Here is a 26,116-nt window from a genome sequence, read left to right as displayed (position 1 = left end):
AATATTCAATTTCGTCGAAAGAATATTTGATATGTAACTGTCATTTGATGGAAGATAAAAGCATTAGTAAACAAGTGACGTTAACGAGTGACAAGTGACGAATTTGAACATGAAAATAAACTATTCAAGTTAGCGAAATTCCATTGTAGTTAAAATATTTCAGGTAGAAGATATTCGGAATTCGTGAAATATATTCTTAATATTCAATTTTTTCAAAAGAATATTTGATATGTAACTGTCATTTAATGGAAGATAAAAGCATTAGTAAACAAGTGACGTTAACGAGTGACAAGTGACGAATTTGAACATAAAAATAAACTATTCAAGTTAGCGAAATTCCATTGTGGTTAAAATATTTCAGGCAGAAAATATTGGGAATTCGTAAAAATATTCTTAATATTTAATTTGTTGAAAAGAATATTTGATATATAACTGTCATTTAATGGAAGATGAAAGCATTAGTAAACAACTGAAAGGCACATAAAATACACTTTATTTATAAAAAAAAAAAAAAGTTCCCAGGAAAAGTCTTCAAATCTTCAAAAAATAAAAATGTTTCGAAAACAATTTCAAGCACTTCTTTCCGATAAATATCTGAGCAGAGAAAAAAAAAAAAAAACTGAAACGAACAAATAAATAAATCTCACGGTTTCGCCTTGCAACTTCCCACGAAAAACATCCGAATCAATAACAGATTCTCCAAAAGAGTTTTGCCTTCCTCCATCGATTAAAAATCGCTGTTGCCATCCAGAAAAAAAGAAATAAAGTAAGAAATAAACATCGATCCTGCAACTCGCTTCTTCTAACTTTCTCGGTCCGAATAAATAGATAAATAAAATAAGTCAGCGACCGTCTGAACCTGTAGTCATGCCCCGGGCATATAAATTGCAATCATAACGGCCTGATCAAAACCCTATCACGTAGCCTATAAACTGAAATCTACCCCGGCCCAGAGCAGCATTATCTATAATGCCCCACCCTCGTGCGTCCCGTGACCTATTCCTTCATTTCTTTCTTAGTTTCGATCATCCCCGTCTCACCCCCCCCCCCACCTCCTTCAAAACATTTTGCTCGACCACACTTGTATAGTTTTCGATAAACGCTTAAGGGTTGAAAAAACTCAGAGAAAAAGGACATGGTCGCCATTTGTGGTCACATGACATACTATAAGTTCAGTTGCTATTGAACGTTTTGTTTTTAAAGGAATTTAATCCTGGATTTTTCAAGAAGAAACCAGGATTTATCAGAATCTAATACATTTTCCGTTCAGAATACCACGGACATTTTCCAATCCAGGGAGAGAGATATTAAATGAAAAAGAAACATTACTGGTTAATTTTTGGGACAAATATTTTAGTGAAATTTCTGAGGTTTTTAAGGGATAGTTCATTTGCCGCTTTAGTTGTTATATTAATATACAAATACATATTGTTCATTTTCGAGTTTCAAAACGCTCCGCGCTTTTGCTCATGCGACAGGATGGGTTTATTTAGTCAAAATTGGCATATGAAATTATTTCACTGTTTCGAAGAGCTTATTGAGGAGCGCAGCTATTTTCACTTAATAAAGGAAATGTATAATCCTGTCATATGTTGAATTAACTCTAATTCATCTTGAATCTGTTTTTAAATTAATCATTGCGTACATCTTGCGAAACAGGATACACGGAAGCAAAAAATTGAACTCAAGTGACAGGAAGAAAAGCATTAACTTTAGCTTTCATATTCTTTTTACTTTCTAGTAATTGAAGTATAGGGGAAGTACTGTAATCGTAAAAAAAAATTCGAACTAGAGATTTTGATGAATTTCTTTTTATTATATCTCTCTGAGTTTGAAAAACGTATTTTTGACATAGTCTTTTTGCCTATCTGTAGAAGTCTATACCTTGCCTATCTGTAGAAGTCTAGTCTCAAATATTCTTTGAGATAAAAGGATAAAATTTGGTATATGGACTTACGACCTAATTTGTAAATTTTTATAAATTTTTGAACGAAATCCATATAAGTCTGTTTATTTGCCTTTTCGATTATAAGCGAATTTAATAATTCCATAACACAAAGAGCGGGACAGATAAAATTTGGTACATAAGTTTAGGATTTAAAATATAAATTCTTATCACATTTAAATCAAAGAAGTAACCGTCTGTCTGTCTATACCTTGCATGCATGTAAACAGAATACCTCATGAATACAATGACTTAAATCAATGAAATTTGGTATGTTATATTGTGATTCGTGTCATCATCCTTGGCGAGATATTTGGTGACCCTGATTGTCAAGTTTCCGTGTCAAGTTTTGATCGAAATCGATCGTTCAAACCAGTGATAATGGTCTTTCCAAAACTTTCTCGCATCTCTGTAATGCACTTGCCATGCCAGAATACGTTTTATATGACACTGGCATACAATATTTACGAAGTATTCTTTTGGAATGAATTTGCTGTTTTTACTGAATCTATCGTAGCATCATCCTTGGCGAGTTTTTAGGCGATTAATCTCTGTCATGCCATTAATAGTATCCGAAAATCGAATTTGTACTTTAGACACGTTTTTTTTTTCAATCGATCGATATAAATGTTTGACACAAAACTGCACTGGCGCGAACTTTGAGAGGTGCCTTCGTTATAGATATTAAATCTGTGTATCGAATTTTATCAACACTTGTATAGTTTTCGATAAACGCTTAAGGGTTGAAAACTTTCTTTTAACGTTCTAACTTTCATTGTTTTGGAATTATTGTGATAACGTATATTAGAACAGTTTATCATATGACTTCCTCTGAACAGATTTTATTCAAAATCTGACAGAAATCTGCAAATTTGGTGTTAAGACCGTATACTAAATTTCATCCCTCTAGCTCGAAGCGTTTTTGTGTTATCTTTGTCGCAGATATACAGACGAGTGGACATTTTCAAAAAAAAAATGTGTTTGTCCAACTCAGATGATTTAAAACGTAAAGATTCGCCACAATCTCAAGTTCACATTTTCTGATAATTACTATACTTTCTCTATACTGTGTATACGATATAGTAAAAAGGTGTTCAAAATACATATTCGCTAGATATATTGAGTTAAAAAGTTAAATGCACGCCAAAGATCTATATATCGTAACTATGCAAGTTTGCAAGGTATTCGCGGCTTTATCTAAGATGCACAAAGCAGGAGGAAGGGGATGAGAAGTTTATTGGAGAACAAGTGAGAAAGTTTCGGAGAGACCATTCCAGCTGGTTTGTATTGTGTTTCCAAAATGAATCTACTTTTCTCTTTAAAACATGAAGCCTCTGATTGTTTTCTTAAACTAAGACCTAGTTTATTTTGGCCTGTTTAAGTTAACAATCTTGCCATCAAAGCTGTTAATCTCTTCTAGGCTAAGACATATAAGCTTAGCAAGGAAAGAAGTATTTAATTAAGACACATATCTAACAAGGAAGTGCATCAGACATTCTAGCGTTTTAATTACCGAAATATTAACATCAGGCCTTTCAAGCATAGTGGAAGTAATGTAACGTAAACCCGCGTTCACGAGTCGAATAACGAATGACCTACCTAGCCAGGACATTAGCCGAAATTTACTAGCATGTCTGTCAAGATACTCCTTGATAATTCTGTTACAGTGTTAATAGTAACAGAGAATTTTCCTAGAAACGCTAAGAAGGTTATAGCTGCTGTAAAAGATTGACTAAATTCAGATTATATTATATTGCTTGAATTTTTTGTTTTGTTAAAATTGCAACGAAAGGTGAGCTAAGGGAGTGTACTTCTAGAGATGTTAGTCTATGGGGGGCCATGAAAACAAAATATTAGTGCATACATGCCACTCTTTTAAACTTAAACTTGCTGAGGGGGAGCAAAAAATTATACCGTGACTCAATCAGATTTTTTTTTTTTGATGATTAAAAGCACTGATGGTTAAAAACAGAGCTAATCATATAATAATCTGTACATTTTTCCACTGGATATAATGAAGTTTATAGTATTACAGACAAATATAAAACATAGCACAACTAAAAACATTAACTATTTTATTTTCTTGTATATATATAGTATATAGAAAGTATCGTAAGCGTCAACAAATTCGAACTCCAAGTTTTGATGGATCTCCCTGTTTTAGATCTCCCTGAATTTGAAAAACGCATTTTTGGAAAATGTCGTCTGTATGTCAGCGACGAAGATAACTCGATAACGCTTTGAGCTAGACTGATGAAAGTTGGCAAACGATCTTTGTATCACATTTAGATTTCTATAAAATTTTGAGAAAAGTTCAGTTAGAGGAAATCTATCTGTTCGAATATAAGTTAGCACAGATTTAACATCTATAGTGTAAAACTTACCACATTTTGAGCTAAATCCAAAACAGGATTGACCGTCTGTCGGTCTGTATTTTCGGAAAAATGTAAATGCGAAAAGTTAAAAACAAAATGACTTAAACATATCAAATTTATTTTGGTAATTTATGACTACAAGTATAATTTTGTATTAACTGTTCGCTTCATTCGATTAGTAAAAACGTGTAAAACACAAATTCGATTTTTGGATAATATTAATCGCATGCTAAGGATTAATCACCAAATAACTCGCCAAAGATGACACGATAGATTCTGTAAAAACGCTATATCTACGCAAAAGGTTAATATTTCGTAACTGTTGCACGAGAATGCCATGCAAGGTTTTCTCTGGGCTAACATCTTTATTAAATAGTGCGCGAAAAATTATTAGGGACACCACTGCCGCTAGTTTTAATCCAGTAATGCATTTGGCGTTAAAGAATCAAATCACAATTATTTATTCACTTTTCTATAAGTTCAAATAAATATTTCGTTCCATCAAACTGAGTTAAATTCATCTAATGATTAAGGTTCGGTTTCGATTATTTATAGACATTTGATTATTCTGTTAAATACTGTTTGCTGTTATTATTACTGGGTTATTGCTGGATATTGTTATCTGATTAATTATTGATGGATTATTATTACTGGGTTATTGCTGGATATTGTTATCTGATTAACTATTGCTGGATTATTATTACTGGATATTGTTATCGGATTAATTATTGCTGGATTATTATTACTGGATATTGTTATCGGATTAATTATTGCTGGATTATTATTACTGGATATTGTTATCGGATTAATTATTGCTGAAAATATGCATGATCCTTACCGAAGTATTATCACAAATATTTTGGAAGAAATTGTTACCTACTGTGGCTCCAGTTCACTTCTATTGACATAATATTCAATGAAGACTGAAGGTTTGATTCATTTTGTTTCAATATAATGGATAGTTCCTAAGTCAATATATCATTGGAACCAAAACAGTATCAAATTTTGACACATTTAATGGTTTATCCATCTTAATAATAATTGCTATATCTAGCGAAGTCCGATCTGTCACCAAATGATATATATGATACGTCACTCTCTGGGATATGTTTATTCTACCAGTAGTAGTCTAGCCTCTGTTTTTCCAGATTCTAAAATTCATAAGTTTCTTTTTCGTTTTTCTTTATTCCACAAAGAATAAATGGCTTTCTGTGCTTAATACATTAGCTACCACGATCCTCTGCTGGAGATTTTGGAATTTTACATAACCAATCGACGCCTAAATTATATTTGGATGCCTGCAGTTTAGTTTCATTCACTATATATCAGTCAATATTGTGCGTAGTAGAAAGTATGTATTAAGTGCTTCGTTTGTTCACAACACGAACAAATTTGAAATTCTTATGTAGGTTGACATATTTGAAGCGTTGCATTCTTGGTTTTAGTTTTTATATTAAAATGGTATACGTACATAAATACGTAGTTTAAAGGTTAAAGTACACATTTATGTACAATGTTTCAATCTATTACTTACTTAGTTTTTATGTTTTTTTTTTTTTTTTTTTTTTTTTTTACTTTCTTGCAAAGTGCACAAAGTGTAGAAAGCATTACAATCATCAAAAAAAATTCGAACTCGAGGTTTTGACGAATCTTCACGTTTCATACGAGAATTAGTGGGAGAACCTCCCCATCTGTATATTTTTAACTTTTTAAAAGCTATTGGATTTTATCATTTTATATAGATTAAAACTTGTTTTGCTTAACTTGTCTCTCATGCTTTGATTGTTGCTGTTTTACTGACCTGATCTTTAATGTAATTTTAAATTTCTCACGTAATATCATCTCAAACCATACGATTGGCGCAGTATAGCCTACTTTTGGCTCTTGCGCCATTAAACCCAAATAAACCAACCAACCGAATCTCCACGTTTCAAACCTTCCTGAGTTCGAGAAACGCCTTTTTTGGAAATGTCCGTCTGTCTGTCTGTCTGTGATGAAGATAACTTAAAAATGCTTTAAGCTAGACGGATGAAATTTGGCATACGGTCTTAACACCTAATTTATAGATTTAGATCAAATTTTGAGAAAATTCCGGTCAGAGGAAGTCTGTCTGTCTGACTTTTCGAATGTAAAATGACATGATAACTACAAAATGATGCTAGTTAGATAGATAAAATTTGGCACTCAAACTTAACATCTATATTGAAGATACTTAACAAATTATGAACCAAATCCAGTGAGTGGTTGACTTCAGCATGTGCGTATTTTCAGAAACATGTAAACTCTGTAATTCAAAAATGCAATGATTTAAATACATCATATTTGGTTTGCATTAAATTATTGTTTTATTCGAATGGGAAAAATGTCTCTAAATTTAAATGTGTCTAAACTTAGTTTTTTAAAAAAAAATTCAAAACCTTGTTTTATAGGAAACTCTTTTATTGTACATATTGCTTTTTTTAGAGATTGAATATTTAGTTGGTTTTTCATATAAAGGAGTCATCTAATTCATTCCCATGTATCAGTACTGATAAAACAAGTAAGCAAACATTTATTTTGGTGTTTCCCGCGAAACTCATCATTTACATCAACAAGGGAGAAGTTTCATTCATTCACTAATGGCCGGGAGTTTTTTTTTTGTGCGCACAGACTCATATCATAAAGAAATGATTCATTACTGAATTATGGACGTCTTTATTTTCTCTTCCAGTTCAGACGTTGTTATAGTCAAATGCATTTCAATTGCTAAGTTTCCTTATTAATGGAAATATATTTTATATATTATATATATATATTTATTTATTATTATTATATTTTATTAAGTTTCTTTATTTATTTAGTATTCATCTAAATTTTAAGGTGTACGTACACACTAGAAGAATTTTTAAAAATTTTAACTTTAAAAATCCAGTTTTTTCATAGTAGGTCATTAATATATGTTTAAACTCATTTCAGTGAGAAAAAACCATATTACACTAATTATTCATTAACTAAATAATATTTAATGAGCTAATTAGCGTATTTTTTGAAACATGTCTTAAATTCTAATTTGTACAGACACACAATTCTAGTTGGAAATGATGCCTATCTAATTTGATAGAAACTTGCAAATTTGGTGTAAAAACCTCATACCAAATTTCAGATGTCTAGCACAAATCGTTTTTGAATTAACTTTATCACAGACAGATAGAAGAACAATTATTTTTAAATGTGTATTTCGAAATCAGAAAAGTCTAAAATGCGGAGTTTCGTCAAAATCTGGATTTCGAAAATTTTTGATGAATACTATATTTTATTTGTGCTACTTATGCGAAAAAGTAATTATTGACACTTACCTTGCACCAATTTTGAAAATAGTTCCTGCTTCTTATATGTATATATAAAATATGCATATAAGAAGTGTGACAGCAGGTTTGAGATGCCAAGTGTCAGAAACACAGCTCTAAATTTTATGTTTCCTTATTCTTTCTTATACGGTATTGCTGAAATTAGCCTGCTTTCCTATAAAAATGAACATTTTTGTTTTTACAACCCAATAAAATTAAATTCTGTTTATTTGATATAATTTTACTATCTGATACGCTAAACATTCTAGTTTAATCTGATTACCGTAACGAATTGCAAAAGGTACAGATTACGGTATATATAGATTGCAATACTGAATCTGAAACCCAACCAGTGGACGTGATCTTTCCAAAGCTTTCATGTATAATAAAGGTGTTATGATGAAAGCTTATAAGCCAGTTAACAGCTACGCTACGCGGGCAATTGCTTTTGTATCGTGGCCATGTTACTCGGCTGCGAACTGCAAGGTCCCAGGTTCTATCCTCGCTCATACCAATTCGCCACATTGGTGACCCCGATGATGAACCTTAAACCTTCGTACAGCTGTTGTGGCGCCATCTACCCGCAGCAAACCAAAGTCGTCAGTCTCACTTGACGCACAACAGCAACAGCGACCACTCACCTACACACGCTCGCCATAACGCTTGGCGCTACTCAAATGGGTATAGGCACATTAGACTCAACAGCTAATACATCACCACTCAACAGACCGCGTGTCGACGATGAGAGTAACGAGAGTATCGTACGAATTAGTTTACGATTAAGATTACGATGTAAGAAATTAGTTTCCGGTTACGTCACACTAGGGCAGGATAGGTCCATAGGTTACAATTATTTGTATTCACTACAAGCCAGTTAACAGCTACGTTACACGGGCAATTGCTTTTGTATTGTGGTCATGTTACTCGCCTGCGAACTACAAGATCCCAGGTTCTATCCTCGCTCATACCAATTCGCCACAGTGTTTTGCATGGCATTGGCGTTCAATAGTTACGAAATATCAATCTTTAGCATTTTTATTGAATATATTCTTGGCCAATGTTTTTCGATTAATCCGCAACATGCGGTTAGTAGCGCACGAAAATCGAATTTATATTTTAGACATGCTTTGGCCAATCGATGAAACCAAAAACTAGACTCAAAGCCACATTTGTGGTCGCCAAATCTCATACTAAATTTGATATATTTAAATCACTGTATTTCTCAGTTATTTACATTTTTCTGAAATTATAGATCGACAGACGTTCAACCCTTAGTTGGATTTGGCTCATTTGGTACGTGATGTTGGATCTGTGCACCGAATTTTAACTATATTTTTCTCTTCGTTGTGTAATTATCATATTAATTTACATTCGAAAAGCCAGGCAGATAGACTACCTCTGAATGGAATTTTCTCAAAATTTGATAAAAATCTATAAATTTGATGTTGAGTCCGTATACCAAATTTCATCTATCTAGCTCAAAACGTTTTTTTAGTTTTCTTTGTCACAAGCTCACATATATCAAAAATGTGTTTTTCGAACTCAGGAGGTCTGAAACGTAGAGATTCGTCAAAAATCTCTAAATTTTTGACGATTGCTATGCGTTCTCTTTATTACGCATATGAGAAAGTAAAAAATGGAAGTTGATTCTAAATTCCAATACTTCGTCCAGCAAATTCTGTAGCCTTATGTTTCTAAATTTCACTGCTCATAATATGCAATTGTAAAATAACTGAGATATGGTATTTCACAATTGACTTGAATGATTTCTAACATATCCCCTTGGGTAAAAGCTTAGCTCTTAATTTTAGTTTAAAATGAGATTATTTAGAAACCATGATGCAATTTCCGAGTTCAAACAAACTAGTTGAACAAGAATAGAAACTTAAATTAGCTTTTCTGAGAATTCGTTCCATAAACTGCATACTAATTAGATAAATCGTTATAGTACCCTGTAGACCAATTTCGTTGCTTTACTATTACATACTACAATGTTCCTTTACTTTAATTAACTATTTTACTTTAGTTTTACAGGCTGTCTTTTTCCTTCTGTATTGTTTGTTCTTTCGTTCTTTAATTTGTTTTATATTGTAGTTATACAGTATTATAATCATGCCATTTGAGAATTTTTTATTGCTTTGTGGGTTTGGAAAATTTCGTATTAATATTTCTTAATATTTGTTATTCTCTAGTAAATTTATTATCTTGACTTACTGAAATAGATTTATTTTCATAGCTTACTATGAATATCTTTTACTATTTATGTTCTTATATATTTTGCATTGTTTTCTGAATTTGTTTAGAAATCTTTCACCTCTTGATTTGTTGTTGTTATTCTTTATTAATTGCCCTTTTTTCGTTATGATTATTTTTAGATCCATAAAATTCAATTTTTATACTTAATAAGTATTGCCTTATGTCTTGGAGGGATTTGGAATTATATCTACATAATTATACCAATTATGCAGGGCTTTGCAATCTGCATATTCAAAATAATTATGAAAAAGTAAAGCACCATTCCCTATTATTCATCTGCAGACTCTTAATTCATATATTTTTATAGAAATATCCCAAAATGCATCCTTGAAGTGTATCTTGAAAAGTATAGAAGGCTCAGTAACAGACATCATTTTATTCTACACGAAAACATAACATACTGCCGAAACGTATACAAAAGCAATACTTGCAGTAAACAAGTAAAATATTGGTAAAAACAATCTTAACAAAACAAACTCTATTCTGTGAGCGTCGGGACATAACTCACAGAAGAGAGATTTCTCTCAATTATTTAATGTCTTTTAATTCGTTTGCTACTCTTAATTGACTCATTACTAAATTTTAGTTCTGCCACCTTCCTTTTTTATAGTTTCCTTTGTAGAGTAAAAGAGCTTTTAAAAAGATTGTCGAGACTCACGAAGCTATTACCAAGTTTCTTATAGTTTCTGGAATCTTCGATTTTGTTGCCAAATTCGTCGTTAAATAGTCAAAAAATTTGTCGCCAAGACCGTGGATCACTGATTCGGCATCCCTTCAGCATCCATCAGGGCTGTCTGTAAAACGATCTTTCTTACCAGGAGACATTGAGCACTGAGAAGCAATAATACAAATTCGTAACGTTACTTTAAAGAAATGAGAGCTATATAGTGATCATTATATCAGAGCTTACTAATAAAATATTCAGTTATTTATAATTATAATTTTTATTGCCATATGTTGATAATTAACTCTGATAATTTAAAACAACTCTGCTTAGCAATTAGAGGTTATTTAAAATTAGATTCCCAAAGACTGATGTATAATTTGATTTTGCATTTGAAAACGGCGTGAACTTAATCAACAAAGATATTTATAATTCAAATTTGTTTTTGATTTTTTTTATTACTTGATTTTCCAGTTAATGCAATGGTCATTTTTTATTCCGAATAGAGTTTTATATTTTGAAATTTTTTTAATGAATTTTAAAATGTTGTCTCGAATTTATTCTGATTAATTTCAGATCAAAATTGAGGAAAGTAAAAAAAAATTATTTCATCCATAATAAAGAATTACGAATAATTTTTGTTAATTAAATATACCTGAACTTTGTGCTTCATTCACCATTATTTCATAATTTTTAAGGCTTTTGAATTACCTGGGAATTATTTTTACTATATGTATGATGTTATAAACAAAGAAAGCAATAAAAAATCTTTCTTTTTAAAAATTATTGATCACATTATATATGAAGTTCACTATTTGTGTGGAAATTTCATTGTATTAATCACTGTATACATTGTTTTGTATATTTTTTGTTTAATAAAATTATTTATTTATTAAAATAACTATTTTTAAAATTTTTAAGAAAATTTTAATTACAATTGTCATTATTTTATTAATTAAATTACATATACTTATTTATAAATCATAAATTATTTATTCACACGTTGACTGCCGGACTGAATTTCTTATAATGTAATTTATATGGGCCTGCCGGTCACCAGCGACTCCCAAAGCAATCAAGGGGTTAAAAATGTTTAATAATAAAATAATATCTACTGCATTAATTTAAAAATCTATGTTTCTCCTTACTTTACCAAATTTGTGACACTTTTTTTATTTTATAAATTAAATTTTTAAAAAATCAGATTTTTAATCTGATTACGGAAACTTCAAATCAATCAAATCTCACGATACACTATGCCTCAAGTACTTCAAATCAGTCATATATATATTATTTGTTGGATGATTTAATTGATATTTTATAATTTTTTTCATGGGACCCTCCCCGAATTTTTGTGATCCCAAATGGCGGGTCATCTTGGTCCTGATCTCCCTGAATGGGTTATGGCACCCACGTCACTCGAATCCCAGCTTGAAATTCTAACCAACGCGCGTTTGCTTTGTTTTCCCTTGGAATTCGGCCAAATGCAGCTTATAATAAGATATGGGGCGAGAGTAGATTTTATTTCTTCTACAATTTTTATGAGTTTTTCAGCCCCCCCCCCCTCCTCCGAATGAAAGCAGAAAAAAAAGATTACATAATGCCGCTTTATCGCCCACCCGATCACACGGAATGCGAAAATAATCCGCTTCACGTTTTCAATTTCCACGGAATGCGACCCATCGATTGGATAATCTCTTTCTTCCGCGTTTCTTTTTATTTAAATTTTGTCACAGTTTTGCTCTGGACTTTTCAACAAAAGAATAGGATGATATTTGAACAACGTAGGTATTAAAAATGAAATATTTATGTAGATATGAATAACAGCTTTTTTACCTTTTGTACATGTAGAAAGTACTGTAATTTGTACATGTAGAAAGTACTGTAATTTGTACACATAGAAAGTACTGTAATTTGTACATGTAGAGAGTACTGTAATTTGTATATGTAGAAAGTACTGTAATTTGTATATGTAGAGAGTACTGTAATTTGTACATGCAGAGAGTACTGTAATTTGTACATGTAGAAAGTACTGTAATTTGTACATGTAGAAAGTACTGTAATTTGTACATATAGAAAGTACTGTAATTTGTACTTGTATAGAGTACTGTAATTTGTACATTTGGAAAGTACTAAAAAATATTTCAATCGTCAAAAAAAGTATAATAATCAATAAAAATGTTGTATTTGTAAAAATAATTGGAAAAATTTAAAAACAATTAAAAGCTTTTTAAAAAAAAACAATGTAAAAATGGCATTATATTTGTCAAAAAGTATTATAATCGCTAAATTATTGTAACTGTAGAAAGTATTGTATTGTAACTGTAAAAACATAGAAAATTATAAAAGTAATTAAAAATGTAAAACTATGTAAAAATTCACCTTATAATTGTCAAAAAAAAGTATTGTAATCGCTAAATTATTGTAACTGTAAAATATTGTATTTTAAATATAAAAGTTTCTATTGTGACTATAAAAACATCAAAACATAGAAAAAATAATTAATAGTTTTTTTTTTAAACAATGTAATAATCATATTATAATCGTCAAAAAAGTGTTACAATTACTAAATTATTGTAATTATGAAGCGTATTGTGTTGGAACTGTAAAAACATTGAAAAATTGTAAAAACAAATAAAATTTTGTAAGACAATGTAATAATCGCATTACAATCGACAAAAATGTATTGTAATCGATAAGTTATTGTTACAGTAAAAATTATTGTATTGTAACTGTAAAAGTATTGTATTATAAGGGTCAAAACATTGAGAAATTGTAAAAGCAATTGTTTCTTTAAAAACAATGTAAAAATCGCATTATAATTATCAAAAAAGTATTATAAATGTAAACAATTTTATAATATTGTAAAGGTCACTAACAATTTATTTAAAAAATTGTTTGAAGAAAGCAATAGCATTGTAATTATTAAATACAATTGTTGTAATTGTAATTGTTAAGAAAAAAAGCATAATCAATGAAAAACATAGTATTGTTATCGCCAAATGTATTAAAATTATAAATGCATTTAAAATTGTGTAAAATTAACTAACATTTTTCTCAAAACATTGTAAAAGAAAAATATTGTAATTGTCAAAAAAGATATTGCAAACATAAAAAAGTATTGCAAAAGCTCTTATATTCGATAAAACTATTGTATTTGTAAAATGCATTACAGCTTTATTAAGGTAACTAGTGTTTTATTAAAATGAATTAAAATAATAGCTATTGTAATCATCAAAAAAAAAAAAGAACTATATAACATTTAAAAATATAATGTTATTACAAACTTTGAGAAAACGGAATAAACAGCATAAATTTGATTAACATACCTAGTCACTAACCTCCTTCCCAATTTTTTTAAAGTCATAAAAGGGATTTTGATGACTCATATGTATACTTGACATCTTCGGCGACTAGCTTTTTCATCCAGAGTATTAACGTTACTGTTTCTTAAACTAATAAGGAATGCATGTATTTAAAATTTCGGCTTATTATTTTATAAAATTGAAATATATGAATTTAACGGAATTAGTCTTTTACAAGTTACTACGTATCAAGTTAAAAAGCGTATATTCTGCAAAAAAAGGGAAGTAAAAATCTTATTTCGAAATTATTGTCCGAAAAAAAAAACTTTTTAAAAAAAAATCTTAATTTTAGCATTGGAAATATCAAAACATAAAGTGATTTCGATGGAGTAATAAAATGTATTTGGATTTCTTCGTAGCATTAAAAAGATTATAGCAGATTGTATATCATATTAAATTAGAAAAAAAATATAAATATAATAAAAAACTGTAGAAAAAGAAAATAGTATCATTAAAAAAAGGTATTTTTCCCGTAAAGTTTTAAATTAATAAAACGCTCATTTCTATACAGCCAAAAATCGCTCAAAATATCTCAATTTTAACTGTTGTTGTGACTTATGGCACTTTACAAGCCCGCTGGCAGTTATCTGTCAGCGATTTAAGCCGTGTGAGCGTCTCTTGTTTTTTCAGTAGCGCCATCTAGGGTCAAGAATACTACTTAGCTACTTCATGGGCCGCATTCGCTTCCACAAATTCTTTTTACAACACGGGGGGGGACACATTCACACACCTCACAGATAGAACACAGAGGAAGAACAACCATGCCCAGACCGGGACGCCCAGATCACGGGGAAGACGCGCTACTCCTATGCAAGGACGCCGGCTCAATTTTAACTATATTTTAATTCATATTTGGGTTTTGAAAAGTTGACAGTGGCCTCTCTCTAGTGTTAAGCAATCCGTCTGCCAAATTTTATTAAGTTTGTACAGAAAAAGTAGTTTTCTAAAAGAAAACATAGAAGAAAATATTCACCTTTATACCTAGAGACACAACTTAAATGTAGTTGACATTTCAGGTTGGATCATGAGTTGATCATAAATCCATGTGCTATTTCAGGTCACATCATAAGTTGAACTCAAATTCATTTGCTATTTTAAGTTGGATCTTAGCGCTAAACTTGAATGCATTTGCTATTTCAGGTTGGATCATGAGTTGAACTTAAATCCATTTGCTATTTTATGTTGAATCATGAGTTGAACATAAATCCATGTGCTATTTCAGGTTGGATCATGAGTTGAACTTAAATCCATTTGCTATTTTATGTTGGATCATGAGTTGAACATAAATCCATGTGCTATTTCAAGTTACATCATGAGTTGAACTTAAATCCATTTGCTATTTTATGTTGGATCATGAATTGAACATAAATCCATGTGCTATTTCAAGTTACATCATGAGTTGAACTTAAATCCATTTGCTATTTTAAGTTGGATCTTAGCGCTCAACTTGAATGTATTTGCTATTTCAGGTTGGATCATGAGTTGAACTTAAATCCATTTGCTATTTTATGTTGGATCATGAGTTGAACTTGGAAGTATTTGCTATTTCAGGTTGGATCGTGAGCTAAAATCTATTTGCTGTTTCTGATTGGATCGTGAGCAAAAATCTATTTGCTGTTTCTGGTTGGATCGTGAGCTAAACTTAAATCCATTTGCTATTTCAGATAGGATCATGAATTAAACTTAAATGCATTTGCTATTTCAAGTTAAATCCTGCATTAAACTAGAATGTATTTGCCATTTCAGGTTGGATCGCGAGCTGAACGGGGGAGCATGGTGTCCTGAGCGTCAAATCAGCAAGGATGTATTAGAATACCTGGAAGTGTACTTGCCCAACTTGCACGTCATCACTGCCGTGGCCACTCAGGGGCGTTTCGGTAACGGACAAGGCAGGGAGTACACTGAAGAGTACATGCTCGAGTACTGGAGACCAGGCCTTAGTCAATGGAAGAGGTTCACAGACAGAAAAGGTGTACAGGTAAGATCATATAATTTCTGTCTCAATATTCTTAAATATAATATACTGAAATGAGCATAATATCACCATGAGTTCTCCATTTTCCTCTTAAGGTATATGGTTTGGATGGGATTTTCTTAAAAATACAAATATTTTAATGTTTATATGATGTTTATTTAATAATATAAGAATAAAATGATGAATAAAAGTGCAATTATTTAAATATGTATGTAGTTTTTGAAGAGAAAGCATATTTTGATGTAAATTTTAGCATTTATTTACATAAACTAGGATAGTTCTAGAAAAAAAATTGTACAGTTTTTCATTTTTCTTCGTAACATTATAAGTTTGACATATTTTAAAGTGTAACTAATTGTTATCTAAAAAATAGGTTAAAAATAAAATTACGTAAGTATACGAAATTATCCTTGAAATTTGTTTTTTTTAATAACATTTACTTTAAAGAATCATAAATCCACTTCCAGAGCATCAACATCAAACTCATTGTTTATTACATTCTACATAACGTAAAAAGCTCTAATTATAAATTAAGATATCTTGATTATTTCTTTTTGAGATAGGACAATATTCGTACAATTAAAATATAAAAAGATCGTTCTTCAGAAAATGCATTTAAAGTTTTTAAATGCTTACATATAAGCATCACTTACATGTTAACAGTTTGCTATAACTTGACTTCTAACTTGAGAGACAAAATAAAGATATCACTAAAAACAGAAATTTATTTTTTAAATCATATTTATTTTAAGTTGTTAGTATCAGTTATTTTATTGGTTAAGTTATTAGTTAATAAATTTAAAATTACGGATATCAACTAAAGGGACAAATAAATAGAATTATTTTAAATTTTTATAATATATTTATTCAGTAAGAATGGCAACAATAGAAATAAAATAATATGTAGTAAAAATCGCGAGTTCACAAATTGTACAGACTAAGTCTATGGCAAAGGATACCGATGTGCTCTGATTGGTTTAAGCCTTGGCATCCTTTTGGCAATGTTTTGCACTCATACTAGTCTAGTTTTCGCTTATTTGACTCAAACCTTGTACCTTTCATTAGTTTTATGGAAAATACGAGTGAATATCAACACAATCTAATTTTTATTAACGATCTAATTGTTTTCTCTAAATATTAGTAGTAATACTACTAATACTAATTAATAATAATAATAATAAATATTACTAATAATACTAGTAATACAAGTAACTAATGTTGTTTATGCACAGAAGTATAAAAACTGTATGAAAGTAATTACTAAACATATGATGCAGCAATGAAATAATTCTTATTTTTCTATGATTTTCGTGCCTTTATTAGATCATTTATGCAGTCATTGAAACTTGTTGCTGAACATTTGTTACTTTCCCATCAACTACATATGGGGAGATGATTACGTAATTCCCAAAACGTATAAATATGTAAGCTTTAACGGAATATGTGATTTCGTAGCTAATTTTTTTTAGTTTTATCAAAATAATATTAAGAAGAAACACATACAAAAATTATTTTTAATAAATTGTAATTTTTATATTTCCTGAATTTAGGTTTCAGGATTTGATCTTTTCCGCTGTATATGTGTTCCAGATTAATATTACATATAAACCGTAAAAAATAGGAAGGGGGGGGATAAATCCACAAATTTTATTTATTTTTGTAAAAATATATTTCGGTATGGCACCTTTTTGGCAAAACATTGCCAAAAGGATGCCAAGGCTTAAACCAATCAGAGCACGTCGGTATCCTTTGCCATAGACAGTCTGTACAATTTGCGAATTCGCGTAAAAATCTGATATTATTTATAGAGATCAAAATTATTTGTGGGAAAAAAGCAAACAGTTGCAAAAAAAAGATATTTTTGTAATGATATCTGATTTTCATATTTCTTTAACAGGTTTCATAGTGCACGTAGTTTTAATTTGAATCACCGAAAGTAGATACATAACTTCCGATTATTTAAGAAATTTTAATCCAAACTTTTCACAATTTATTTATCTCTTATTTCTAATTCACTTAAATTATGAATTTAAGCACTGATTTTTGCATAAAAAAACAAATAAAAGAAGCTGGCGCATTCTTTTAAAATGTGTAATGAAAATGCTCAAAGAAATATCCTGAAGATAAATGTTTATAAATATTTAAGAAGCATTAGTTCCTTATGAAAAAAAAAATCTACTAATTCGACTATAAAAGATCCATTAGATCATTAAAAAACTCCTAGCAGAGGAAAAAAAACTCTTTAACGCCAGAAAGAGCTATAAATTCGAAACAAAATGCTTAAGTGTTGTTCACTGTCAACTGAGATAACCATCTCTTATAAAATGTCCAGTTTCGTCTATATCTTTTGTTTGTGGGGCATAAATATTTATAACTTCCTAATTATTGTCTAGTATGTATATAAACGGTCTTCTAAAAAATAATTTATAAATTCAGGCCTTCGCATGCCTTCCTTTTTCACGCACGTGTTCTCTCTTGGCATATAAATGCTCTATATGCATAAAGTATGCAAATTTTATGCGCAAATTCCGCCAAGTTTTCAATTTATCATCATGGAGAGATCATAATATCTAAACGTCTCGCCTTACTTAAGGTCCATACATCATTTTAGAAGATCTAAAGTGTTTCTTATTTAATGAATAACAAATCCCTGAGTTTTCTTTCGTGCCATTTTTTTTTTTTTTTTTTTTTTTTGCTCTTCTTTCGGATTTTCGTTTTTGCGCATAAAGTTTTTTGACACGCTTCGAAAAACTTGCATCTTCCGAGTAACTGTCAGCTTGACTGGGACCGCGAAGTGAGTGTCGGTGTAATTGGACTTGACTTTTTTAGTTAGTTACGATATTTTAGTCTAAACTTTTTTTTTCTCTCTTTCTTTTTCTCTTCAGCCTTCTACTCAACGTTCTTTCTTTTTTTCTTCTTCTTATTTTTTGTTTTATTCTTACAAGTTAGCTGTCGTCTTATGAGTATGCTAATTTACAGCTTTTAGCTGAACTTTCAAAATTAGATGAGAAATTTTCTCCCCTTTTTTTCTACATTAGATGCAGTTTTTAAAAATATTTTTCTTATGCTCAAAAAATTGTGTCTAAAACAAACTACCTTATTTCTTATGCATTCTAGTTTTGTAGCACTTAAAAGATCAACATTTTGTTGAATAAATTTTTGCGAAGGAACTATACATTCAAAGGAATTTCGTTGAGATTTATGATTTACGTCCCCAGGATCATTGAAATATGATAGAAAAAAAATATAAATGTTAAAGAAGCAATCATAAAATCTAATTTTCTTGCTTTCCAACAGTAAGTGGAAATATTTTTTTGAGCTAAGGAAAGAAAAATTTACATAGCACCTTTTTGAAAATACGCTGTAAATAAAAAAGAAATAACGAATCACTTCACATCATCATTCTTCTAAAAAGGATTCGTCTTGATTAGAATCTTGTTTTTTTTTATGTGTTCCCGTAATTAACTGCATTGGCGAAGTTTGGCGATTTTTTCTCCGCTTGGCGCATAGTTGTAATAGTATATAATTACCATTATCTTGTTATATTATCATTTTCCTTTCCTTAGAATCTTTTTGAAAAGAGGGAAAGAATCACTTCACATTATCATTCTTCAAAAAAAGATTCGTCCAGATAAAAATCTTGTTTTCTTATACATTCTCATAATTAACTATATTGGCGAAGTTTGGCGATATTTTCGTTATTTGGCGCATGATTGTGATAGTATACAAGTACCATAATCTAATTCATATTTTCATTTCTTTCCTATTATTCTAATATTAGTTTCTTTTAGTGACCAACTGGCTCACCGGAAATATTGGTTGTGTTGAAATTCAGTTAAATCTCTTATGGATAATGTTAGTGAGTTCTTCAACTAAGCACTTTTAAGTGTCAACTTATGATAAACATTAAATCAGAGCAGGATTACTAAATAAGCAATGTAAGCAACTTCCTAGGGGTCCGGCAACATAAGTTGACCCTGAAATTTCAACAAAGTCTTTTGCAATATATTATGATTATATTAATTTTATGATTTCATTTAATTGACAAGTTCCATGCCCACGACCGATTCAAATTTAAATCAAGTACCGATTAAACCCTAAAAATATTCTATAATTTTTTTTTATATAAATTTTATGTTACGTTGTAAAAAAATGACAAAAAAAATTTGTTTTACATTTGGAAAAAAAAAGTCCTATAATATAAATAATATTTAGTTTGTGCTTGAATGCTTTTCTTATTATTTTGTTTAAAAGTGTTATAAATTTGGATCTTGATTTTTTTTATATGAGAAATATTGAAAATTCCCTCGAAGGCCGTTAATCTAATGTTTTGTCAGATTATCATAATCTGCTGTATAAAACTATTATTAAGATTAATAAAAATATTAGATGTAAGAGGGAAAAGGGGGGCACGAAAATGCGTTGTTTTGGATTCCTTAGAGGGATAAATCCAGTCCTGCATTAAATCCATGTTATATAGCTGTTATATAATATAGCTGTTCCTGCCTGCTTTACATCTATTCTGTTTTTTGCGCAAATAAATATCCCAAAAGGAATACTACACGATATCATAGTGTCATATAATTTAAAACTTAACATCATAGTGTCTAAAATTTAAAACTTAACATCATAGTGTCTGAAACTTAGCATCGTAATGTCTAAAATTTAGCATCATAGTGTCTAAAATTTAACATCATAGTGTCTAAAACTTTGCATCGTAGTGTCTAAAACTTTGCATCGTAGTGTCTAAAACTTTGCATCTTAGTGTCTAAAACTTAACATTATAGTGTCTAAAACTTAATATTATAGTGTCTAAAGCTTTACATCATAGTATCTAAAATTTAACATCATAGTGTCTAAAACTTTGCATCGTAGTGTCTAAAACTTAAAATCACAGTGTCTAAAACTTAGCATCGAAGTGTCTAAAACGTAACATCACAGTATCTAAAACTTAGCATCGTAGTGTCAAAAACTTAACATCATAATGTCTAAAATTTGCATCGTAGTGTCTAAAACTTAACATCATAGTGTCTAAAATTAGCATCGTAGTGTCTACAAGTTAAATATTCAAGTAATCTCTCTAATTTGCTCATTGACTTTGGTGATATTGTGTACTAGATCCAAGTCTTACATAAGGTGAAACCAAATGGGAATAGACGGACAGACACGAAGCCACCCAGCAGGTGGAAAAAGCAACAACAAAAAAAAATACCCAGAAATCACCAAAAGGCAAAATCGATGGCTTGCACCCGCCTCGTTCACTTTAAACTCCTCTAGAATGCTAAACACAAGAACCATAATCAACCGTAAGCTCTACTTCGATCCACCTAACTGCCAAAGGATCCTCAGCCCCTCCAGCAACCAATAGATTTATCAAATAGGCAAAATAGGCAGCAGTGTAAGGTCCTCGCAACTTTGAATAATTATTCTTGGGATATTTTTTTCCCATGATTTTAAATTCACTTCCAGATTATAGGTATCCATTTTTTTTTCTATTGGTTAGTTGACTAGTATTTCAAGAAACAACACTGGTAAACGTTGTATTTGAATATTTAGAAAATGCTTTTAAATAAAGTGTAACGATTTTTCTATTATTATTTTGTTTCGAAATAAGTTTTAAATTATTGTGAAATAATAAAATAATGTCTGATTTTAATTTTTATCTGTGAGATATTGAAACCAACTTTATTGAAGGTGACATACAGTTAAATACTTTTTTTTTTCATTTTGTCATAGTTTTTGCGCTTGAAACTGCTTAAATGGGAGTTAAATTAAATCACTAAAAAATATTTGGGTTTGAAATTTTGATTAAAGGATAGGGTCCTCGAAATTTGCACTTCCTAAAGGCTCCTTTAGACCTTAAACCGGTCAAACCTGCCATTCTTTATGAAAATTACCTGTGTGTAACGCAATTTTGTAAAACGCAAGAATTTTGTAAAATGAAAGGCATGAGAAAATTGTTGAAAAATTGAAAATAGTAAGTAAAGTAACTATGTAAAGTAAATATAAGTAAGCACTAAGTAAAATAAATATAAGTAAGCACTAAGTAAAATAAATATAAGTAAGCACTAAGTAAAATAAATATAAGTAAGCACTATTAAAATAAATATAAGTAAGCACTAAGTAAAATAAATATAAGTAAGCACTAAGTAAAATAAATATAAGAAAGCACTAAGTAAAATAAATATAAGTAAGCACTAAGTAAAATAAATATAAGTAAGCACTAAGTAAAATAAATATAAGTAAGCACTAAGTAAAATAAATATAAGTAAGCACTAAGTAAAATAAATATAAGTAAGCACTAAGTAAAATAAATATAAGTAAGCACTAAGTAAAATAAATATAAGAAAGCACTAAGTAAAATAAATATAAGTAAGCACTAAGTAAAATAAATATAAGTAAGCACTAAGTAAAATAAATATAAGTAAGCACTAAGTAAAATAAATATAAGTAAGCACTAAGTAAAATAAATATAAGTAAGCACTAAGTAAAATAAATATAAGTAAGCACTAAGTAAAATAAATATAAGTAAGCACTAAGTAAAATAAATATAAGTAAGCACTAAGTAAAATAAATATAAGTAAGCACTAAGTAAAATAAATATAAGTAAGCACTAAGTAAAATAAATATAAGTAAGCACTAAGTAAAATAAATATAAGTAAGCACTAAGTAAAATAAATATAAGTAAGCACTAAGTAAAATAAATATAAGTAAGCACTAAGTAAAATAAATATAAGTAAGCACTAAGTAAAATAAATATAAGTAAGCACTAAGTAAAATAAATATAAGAAAGCACTAAGTAAAATAAATATAAGTAAGCACTAAGTAAAATAAATATAAGTAAGCACTAAGTAAAATAAATATAAGTAAGCACTAAGTAAAATAAATATAAGTAAGCACTAAGTAAAATAAATATAAGTAAGCACTAAGTAAAATAAATATAAGTAAGCACTAAGTAAAATAAATATAAGTAAGCACTAAGTAAAATAAATATAAGTAAGCACTAAGTAAAATAAATATAAGTAAGCACTAAGTAAAATAAATATAAGAAAGATGAACATTTAATGTATAATATGTTCCGTTTCTTATTCTTAAGGTATCCCTCACAAATACTTAAAAGTACTTTACTTAGCTTTCGAGAATGAAAAAAAATATTTTTTTTTTCCTTGTTGTTACTGACAAAACCCAACAGGATTCTCAATTTTCAATTAATTAAAAATTCTTGTAACTCTCTCAAAAAATTCGCTCTGAAGTGCAAACTTTTAACCTCTAAATGCCGTTTGTGACAAATTTGATGAAACTGAGTTAAATAATGTAGACTGCGGAGCTCTAATACATATGTGTAGAGTCTCCTTTATTTTTAGTAAAAAATCATGAAAATAACTAATTATCTTCAAATTTAGATTTACTAATTCAACAGGTTAATTTTAAAGCCTCGGCAATAAACCTATTTCATTGCATCTAAATATAACATTTTCATGAGATACAAAATAATGCTTGAATACCTCAATTCTATCATTTTGTTGTATTCTAAAAGTTTGATATATTAATCATCTTATTAATATATAATGAAAAGTATCTTCATAAGATTAGCTATAATATACCACCATGACCATTAAAAAACATATAAAGAATTATCGTGAGAAACCTGCGTGATTGTCTCCCCAAAACTTTTTCGCATCCTTTTTAATCAACTTGTCATAGCAGGGGACGTCTTATATGGCTTTGGTTTGTTTGGTTTAGTTATATTAACATCCCGTTGTAAAGGAACACTAGGGCTATTTTGGGACGGATCTCGTAATTTTGAACCACAGTCAGATGACGAGGACGACACCTGAACTGGCACCCCCTCTCCACACCACACCAGCGGGAGGACGTTTGGCCCTGATGGATTTAACGTGCAACAGACCCCTTACACGACGGTTCTTCGGTGGAATCGGGTCTCGAACAAACGTCTTGCATGGCATTGACGTACGAAATATGAACTTTTTTTCCTAATAGTTACGAAATATGAACTTTTGGCACAAAATTAACATTTTTACTAAATCTATCGGATCGTCCTTGGAGAGTTATTTGGCAAGACGCGTTATTTAGACACGTTTTTATCAACCGACTGAAACAAAAAATTAGAAACAGAAATACACTTCTAGTTAAAAAAAATAATCCCATATTAAATTTGATCTGTTTAAGTCATTACATTTTTGAATTAGCGGTTTTATATGCTTCTCAAAGTGCAAACCGACTGTCAATCCTTTGTTGGTTTTGGCTTAAACTCTGATAGATATCTACTCCATAGATGTTAAATCTATGAACCGAATTTTATATCTCTAGTTCTTTTTGTTTTGTAGTTTTTGTGTGAACTTATATTCGAAGAGCCGGTCATACGCACTTCCTCTGAACAAATTTTACTCAAAATTTGATAGAAATTTGTAAATTTGGGGTGAATGCAGTATACCAAATTTCAACAGTCTATCTCTAAGTGTGTGTTTTTTGTTTAGTTTAGTTATATTAACGTCCCGTTTCAAAGTAACACTAGGGCTATTTTGGGACGTACCTCGTCATTTTGAATCGCGGTCAGATGACGAGGACGACACCTGAGCTGGCACCCCCTCTCCACACCACACCACACCAACGGGAGGACGTTTGGCCCTGGCGGATTTATCGTGCAACAGACCCCCTTACACGGCGGTTCTTCGGTGGAATGGGGTCTCGAACCTGAAACCCTACGGTTCTCAAGACCAGATCTTACCACCAGGCCACCATGGCCCTTCTAAAGTTTTTTTAATTATCCTTGTCGCAGACAGACAGATGGACATTTTCCAAAATTGTGTTTTTCAGACTGATGGAGGTCTAAAACTTGGAGATTCGCCAAAATCTCGAATTCGAACTTTCTGAAAGAGGAAATAAAATATACAGTGATTGTGACAACAGTTATATTTTCTGATATAACTATTGTCACAATCTTATTATACTACAGTTCGGAAAATGATAGAATTAAAATATTCTATCTATTTTGCAGTTAATCTTATAAATAACAAAAGTTACCAGATTATTTCATAGCATAAAGTGGCATTAATTGGTACAACTGTTTAACCATTAATCACCTTCTCGCGTCACAAAATGATTTGATCTTTTACTGACGTGATTGACGTGCAAATAATACTGTTCACATCCATTTTCACGGTCTCTCAGCTTTACTGTTTCATGAAAAGTTACAGACAGCTTCACTTGAAAACATTCTATCGACCCAGAACACCGGCCAACAAGCATAAGAAAGACGTGCTAATGAAAAAAAAAAAAAAAAAGTTGCCCAACAGTAATTTTAAAACCGAAAAGGCAATCACTTTACTGCACTTCAAGCAACCGAGCATTGCGTAGAGTCCTTGAAAAAACGACTTCATTTAAATGGTAATGAAGCGATCCGTGCCGTACGGGGCATGCAAAGTAGGAAGGTGTCAGGTGGCATGCACACTTTGTTCGAATTCTGCAGCTCTACCCTCCCAGTCTGGGTTTCGGGTTTCTATTGCAAGGGGGTGAATGCGAAATCAGTGTCTGAGAGGGGTGAGGGTGTTCGGTGAAGAAAGGAGTCGAGTTGGGTTTGTAAAGTTTCGGAACCGAACGATTAGTTGAATCGCGATTTGACAAGAGGAAAGAATTTATTTGACACCCTTTTATGATGAAATTTGAAACATATAAATCATGGCACCCCTCTCACCACATTAAAATCCCAAGCAGGTCACGGATTAGTCACGGTGCTGTTCCAGAGTTACAAAAACAAAGAGGTGATAAGGTCATTACATTTCATCGGAAATATAGCAATTCTTAAGATTTTTTGCTTGAATTATGCTGGATCCCTTTGGTATGTTAGAGATTTTACGATTCATCTAGGAATTCGAGTCAAGAAAATATTCGAATCTGAAATACGAAACACTTATAGCATAATAATAACTTAGGTTGGTTCCATTTGGCTTGATTGCATCAGCCTTTGCATTCTATGCAAAGTAATTTTCACATTATTGAATTTGCATAAAAAATGTCTCTCTGTTTATCTTATATAAAAGTTTTAGAGTATTCTTTTTTTTTCTTGTTTTGTTTTTCCCCCTATGAACTATTCTGACCTCACGCATTATGCGTGGAAATTCTCTGGTTAGTATCTGGTTAATATCACTCATTTTACAAAAAGGATGTCTATCTAAATTCTCTGGTTAGT

The 26,116-nt window shown here is 30.4% G+C and overlaps 1 protein-coding gene across 1 annotated transcript in view; it reads left to right on the top strand.

Moving 5' to 3' along the window:
• The window catches only part of LOC129980906 (discoidin domain-containing receptor 2-like), a 355,932-nt gene that overhangs the window by 251,015 nt on the left and 78,801 nt on the right, over positions 1 to 26,116 (top strand). The window contains exon 4 of the mRNA XM_056091382.1: positions 15,678 to 15,909. Within this exon, the coding sequence (XP_055947357.1) occupies positions 15,678 to 15,909 (232 nt within the window). The remainder of the gene's footprint in view (positions 1 to 15,677; positions 15,910 to 26,116) is intronic.

This window comes from Argiope bruennichi, chromosome 8 (assembly GCF_947563725.1).
Source record: "Argiope bruennichi chromosome 8, qqArgBrue1.1, whole genome shotgun sequence".
Lineage (NCBI taxonomy): Eukaryota > Metazoa > Arthropoda > Arachnida > Araneae > Araneidae > Argiope > Argiope bruennichi.
Note: the sequence above shows the minus strand (reverse complement) of the source record. Positions and strands in the feature narration are given on the sequence as shown.